General features: G+C 44.1%; 1 protein-coding gene across 1 annotated transcript; it reads left to right on the forward strand.

Annotated features, from left to right (window-relative positions):
• Positions 1-2,751: 2,751 nt before the first annotated feature.
• LOC128735454 (uncharacterized) lies at positions 2,752-5,964 on the forward strand. Its single transcript, XM_053829937.1, has one exon. The coding sequence runs from the start codon at positions 2,752-2,754 to the stop codon at positions 5,962-5,964; it is 3,213 nt and encodes a 1,070-aa protein (XP_053685912.1).
• Positions 5,965-6,405: the final 441 nt, after the last annotated feature.

Here is a 6,405-nt window from a genome sequence, read left to right on the forward strand (position 1 = left end):
TGTGTCTCAGGAGAGGACACAAATGCGGACTTGGCGTTGGACTACGAATGTATACATCTATAGGTATGGTCCCTCCCCTTAATATTGATACTCCGGACCTTCCTATAGCTTTCATGACACCAAATTTGAGCGTCATTAGGTCGAAGTGTATACAACAACTCGATACATCTGCAACAATCTGTGAATTTCACTCTTTAAATAATCTAAATGATGGAACACTATTCGCCCTGTATTAAAGCTACGTTCGTAACTCAAGACTGCCTAACTTTTGGTTTTCCAATCATTACCTAATTTTGAAAGATTTATTACAATCTCTGTTTTGATTTATTGTCCGTCAAGTTTTAAATTAAGCTGTAAATGCCACGCATTTTTAGTGACTAGTTTTGAAATAGCGATATAGATCTGTGTAGTTTCCATCCAGCTAGCACCAACCCGTATATCAATAGTCGTAACGCTCAAAATTATTCGTAATCACGTATATCGCCTCCAAAATAGTACGGATATGCCAATTTTGCGCATGAAATACGATTTATTTAGCATGTATATCTGTACGTAATACTGATTTTTACCTTTTTTATACATATGAAAATGCTAGCTGGGCAGTACTTTGCATAGTCAAAATTCAATAAATAATATGCAAATGTACACAACTGAATGTAGCGATCCTATAACCTAGAAGAAAATTGAGAGTACACTAAAGTCGCTTTTTACGCGAAGGATACGTCCCGCGTAAATCAAACCGCGCGTAAATTCCGAAAATCGCGTAAAAAACCGCGTAAATTCCGAAATTCGCGTAAAAAAAACGGGGAAATTCCAGAATTCGCGTAAAATAAAAACCAAAATTTCGTGTAAAAAAAACTTTGTGGTTTTTAACACTACGCGAAAAAATAGACGTTTTGAGCACATCCGCGTAAATTCCGAAAATCGCGTAAAAAACCGCGTAAATTCCGAAAATCGCGTAAATTTCGAAAATCGCGTAAATTCCGAAATTCGTGTAAAAAAAAGCCGCGTAAATTCCGAAATTCGCGTAAAAAACCACGTAAATTCCGAAATTCGCGTAAAAATAGTACGTGAAAAACCGCGTAAAAAGCGACTTCAGTGTATTTAGATCACATAAACGAACTAACTTCTCCTTCTGCCTTCCAACAAAGCAAAAAATAAACGTTTTATCGTGAACCCAGCAGAAGAGTAAAGGAGTAACTCGCTATTTTCAGCCAAGTAGCGGCAGTGAAACAGCCTTCAGAAGGTGTTTTCCAAATCATTGCTCAAAAAGATAAAAGCATACATTGGATTTGTAGATTTAAATGCGCCCTTTTTAGCCTTGATGTATAAAGATATTCGAACAAGATATTTGTCAGTATTCCTGAAGTTTGTGTCACATTGACTGTGAGACCTGCTGCTTGGAAGCTCTCGAAGAGGTTCTAGCTTGCTCTACATATCGTTTCGGCGTTATGCAAGCAGGACAATGTCGTCGGCTAGGTCGAGGTCATCAAGCTGATCCATCGTTTGAGGATTCCAAGGCAATCCTCGAATTGGTCTACTGTCAATTGCTCCAACTAATGTCTAATCTATAACGATGAGTGATGATAAATTGCAGCCCTGTCTCACACACGGACAAGACGCCGTTGTGCAAAACCTTGCACGAGCACGCCTCATTCCGAGCTTAGATGAGATGGACTAACTTATCTGCAACTCCTTTATGCTTAAGTGCGCCCCAGATGTGTTTGTGGTTGAGTCGGTCAAACGCTTTTTCGAAGTCAACAAACACCAGCTGAAGAGAGTCCTGGAATACGTTGATTTGCTCCAGTATAATGCGGAGCGTTGCGATATGGTCTACATATGACCGGCCAGCTAGGAATCCAGCTTGCTGCCGCCGTAGAGTAGCGTCGATCGTCTCCTGGAACTGGTTGAGGATGACTTTACCTAAACCTAAACCTTACAGAAACATAAACCTTACAGAAACATCAACCCAAAAACCAATACTTTACCTTATAGTGTACTTTGAGAGTAATACAGAGCAACGTAATGATACACCAGTTACCGCATTTAGTAAAGGTTCGCAGCAGTAGTGGTGAACTTCAAGAATGCCGTGCTGTTCTCGATTCGTGTGCGATGTCGACGTTTATGACAACTGCGTGTGCAAAGAGGTTGCGACTTACAACCTTTTCATCGAACGTGTCTGTTGTTGGATTTGGGGGAGCAGGAAGGCAAATTACAGAATCAGTTGTCGCCCATGTTAGTTCAAGGTCATCTTATTTCGAATCGATGGCTGAATTTTTGGTTACCCCTCGAATCACAAATAAATTACCGTTGCGATCTTTTGATATTGCCAATTGGAATATTCCCGACTGGATAGATCTTGCGGATCCACAGTTTAATAAAACAGCGAAAATTGATATCCTTTTCGGAATCGTTGAATGGGACAAAATGATGCTGTTTAAGTCCTATACACTATCGAAAGAGCTTCCGACCTTCCGACAGACAGTATTTGGCTGGGTTGCAGGTGGTCATGTAAAGGAGAGAGATAGTTACCCTCAAGTGCAAGTGCTCTCAGTGACGAATGAACAATTAGACAAACAAGTTTCGAAATTCTGGTGTATCGAAAATTACGGTTCCGAAAATAGTTGGTCCGTCGAAGAACAAGCCGCGGAAGATCATTTTGTATCGAACCACAGTCGTGATGTTACAGGTCGGTATACTGTAGCGCTACCGTTCAGAAGCATGGAAATTGACCTTGGAGACTCTAGACATATGGCTCACCGCAGGTTCCTTCTTTTGGAGGCGAGACTCACGAAGGATCAGAAACTTTACGCTGATTATAAACAATTTATGCAGGAGTTCATCGACCTGGGCCATATGGAACAAATTGGCACGTTCAACCCAGTAGAGTTGCAATCGGAAAAGCAATATTTTTTGCCGCATCATGCTGTCAAACGCCCAGATAGTAGTACGACGAAACTCAGGGTGGTGTTCGATGCTTCGGCTAAAACTAGCAATGGAAAATCGCTGAATGATCAACTTATGGTGGGACCAACGTTGCAACCCCAGCTTGTCGATACGCTGCTTCGCTTTCGAACGTACAAGGTCGCGGTCACATCCGATGTTTCGAAAATGTTCCGACAAATTTTAGTACGCAAAGAAGATCGACGTTTCCAGCAGATTCTTTGGAGATCCAGTACCAAGGATGAAATCGGTGTTTATCAGTTAACGACAGTTACCTATGGTACTGCCAGCGCCCCGTTTTTGGCAGTCCGGACACTAATGCAGATTTGTGAAGATGAAGCAGAGCAGTATCCCCTTGCAGCAGAAGTTGGCAAGAAATCGGTATATGTCGACGATGTTTTATTCGGTGCTGATACGGTAGAGGAAGCACGAGAGTTGAAAGGGCAACTAGCTGCTATGCTCGAAAAGGCAGGATTCGAGTTGCATAAGTGGTGCTCAAATAGCAAAGAGGTGTTGGCTGATATTCCCGAAGCCAGGCTGGAGCAAAAGGTACTGCTGAACAAAGAAGGCCGAACTAAAACCCTTGGGTTAACTTGGCAACCCGATGAAGATGTATTCAGTTTCGAAGTTATGTCAATTGCCTTTGACGAAGGAGTACCGACCAAACGAACAATTCTCTCAGACATATCAAAGTTATTCGATCCACTTGGCCTAGCAGGACCAGTTATTATGACAGGTAAACTCATCATGCAAGAACTATGGAAAGAGAAACTAAATTGGGACGAGCCGCTGGAAGCTGGTATAGAAAACATGTGGAACGAGTATCGACTACAGTTACAGACGATGAACACAATTCGGATTAGTCGCTGTGTACTTCCATTGTTGCAAACAGAATTTGTAGAACTTGCTGGGTTCTGTGATGCATCGCAGAAGGGCTACGGAGCATGTTTGTACTTAAGGTCGCGAAATTCGCAAGGTCAAATCTCCATTCGTTTACTATGTTCAAAATCTCGCGTCGCACCTATCAAGGGAAATCGAACCACGATTCTGCGCCTAGAGCTATGTGGAGCTCGTTTGCTCGCTCAATTAGCAGATAATGTAAGACGATCCCTACCAGTTACCGTGAACCGAGTTCGTTTTTGGTCCGACTCCACTATTGCTCTCAGCTGGATCAACACTTGCCCCAGTAAACTGGATGTTTTTGTATCAAACCGTGTCGCTGCAATACAACAGCTGTCCGACCCAAGCGAATGGTGTCACGTCAGCACGCATGACAATCCGGCAGATTTGGTCTCACGTGGAATTATGCCCCAAGAGCTTCATTCATCTAAACTTTGGTGGTGTGGACCGCCATTCCTACGTAAAAACGATATCGTCTGGCCAAAGGGAGTGCAGCTGGTTGACCCCATGCAGCTGCCAGAATTGATCCAGGTTACCGCCATGCCCGCAGTGGTCGAAAGGCTGCATTTATTCGACAATTGCAGCAAGTACAACATAATGCTTCGAGTCGTCGCGCGTATCAAGCGCATGTTCCAGAATCGTCAGCGTAGTGCAGAGAATCAACGTCGTGGAGAGTTTAGTGCAGAGGAAATGCGATACGCCAAGCTTACAATTGTTCGTCTCGTCCAGAAGGAGAGCTTTCCGGAAGTATTCGCCCAATTACGAGAGGAGGTAACATCGAAGAACCATTCGCTAATACCGCTTTCTCCGTTTGTAGACAACCACGGACTACTGAGGGTCGGTGGACGTCTATCGAAATCGGCCTGCTCATATGATACTAAACACCAGATGATCCTTCCCAAGAACCATCCCGTCACAGGTGCAATCATCCGGTCTTTCCATGAGTCCAACATCCACGCCGGCATTCAGGTCACACTTGCTGCAACCAGAAGGGAATTTTGGATCATCAGAGGAAGAAGCGTGGTCAAGCAGGTCATCAAGAGCTGTGTCGTTTGTTTCAAGAGCAATCCCCGTCCAATTCAACAGTACATGGGTGATTTGCCAGCTTGCCGTGTGGAAGGACAGTATCCGTTTTATCGAGTCGGTATCGATCTCTGTGGACCAGTATTCTTGAAGCAGCGCAATAAACGTTCCACCGTCGAGTATAAAGGATGGATTGTGCTTTACATTTGTCTGGCAACAAAAGCGATCCACCTCGAGTTGGTCAGCGAGTTATCAACCGCAGCATTTTTGGCATCATTCGATCGTTTCGTTAGCCGTCGAGGTAGACCTATCGCAGTTTGGACCGACAACGGCACAAATTTTGTTGGCGCCGCTAATTTGTTGAAAGAATGGGAGAAGTTTTTTAAGAGTTTCGACAACCAAGACGACATTCTACGAGCCTACGGCAACAGTGTCGAGTGGCACTTCAATCCCCCAGAGGCACCGCACTTCGGCGGTATTTGGGAATCAAACATCCGTCAAACCAAGGTGTTATTGTTGAAGCATACAGCAGCAGCAGCTCTGAGTTTCGAAGAGTTCTCAACCGTTTTGTGTCGAATTGAAGCGGTTTTAAATGCGAGACCGCTCACCCCGCTATCGGACGATCCAGAGGATTTTGAGGCGTTAACTCCGGGACACTTTTTGGTATTTCGATCTTTGAACGCTGTCGCACGTCCCGTAGTCATCGATCAACGTAAGCATCCTAGGCAACGAAATGAACACATCACCGCTATCATTCAGCACTTCTGGAATCGTTGGCAATCGGAGTATCTTTCGTCGCTACAAGTACGATACAAGTGGCACAAGAAGGTAGAAGTCGAAGTAGGTCAACTTGTGCTCATCAAAAAGGACAACATGCCAGTTCAGAAATGGCTACTTGGCCGTATTATCGAGGTCATCCCTGGTACCGAAGGTGTTGTACGAGTCGTCGACGTCAAAACAGAGAATGGAATTTTGCGAAGACCTGTATCGAAGCTGTGCTTTCTACCCATCGACCCAGAGCAGAGTTTCGAAAGGGACACCTTTCAACGGCGGGAGGATGTTCAGAATAATCTGATCGAATCGGCATCACTGCAATAACGAGTGAAAGATGCAACAGCGCTATCGTCCTATCGTCTTATCGTCGTGTTTCGAACATTGCACATCGTAGCGATTTTGTCCCGAGTGCGCACATATACATTGCTGCAGCAAGTCACGAAGAACCGAAGAACAAAATATACATGCTTATGTACCGATATACATTGTAAACTGTAGATATAAGTGGCCACTAGTTTTAATTTTCCGACGAGTTATCGTTTGACTATCGATTAAATCAGACCAGGATAAAATTAAATTATTTTTCTAATTCGAATCCTCCAGTCTCGCGTTAAAACCGGTGAACCGGAAAACCCTTCAGGCTCCGCCGACGATAAGGAGCCGGACCGTGTCGAGTCTCGTACAGTCTCCTTTTTTGAGAACTTTGACTTTGGGGATATGCCCTGCATCCACTCCACCGGTAAACTTCCGGTTACCCATATTTAT

The sequence above is a fragment of the Sabethes cyaneus genome, chromosome 2 (assembly GCF_943734655.1).
Source record: "Sabethes cyaneus chromosome 2, idSabCyanKW18_F2, whole genome shotgun sequence".
Lineage (NCBI taxonomy): Eukaryota > Metazoa > Arthropoda > Insecta > Diptera > Culicidae > Sabethes > Sabethes cyaneus.

Coding starts and splice junctions, on each gene's coding strand:
- LOC128735454 (XM_053829937.1), top strand. CDS start 2,752: ATGGCTCACCGCAGGTTCCTTCTTTTGGAGGCGAGACTCACGAAGGAT.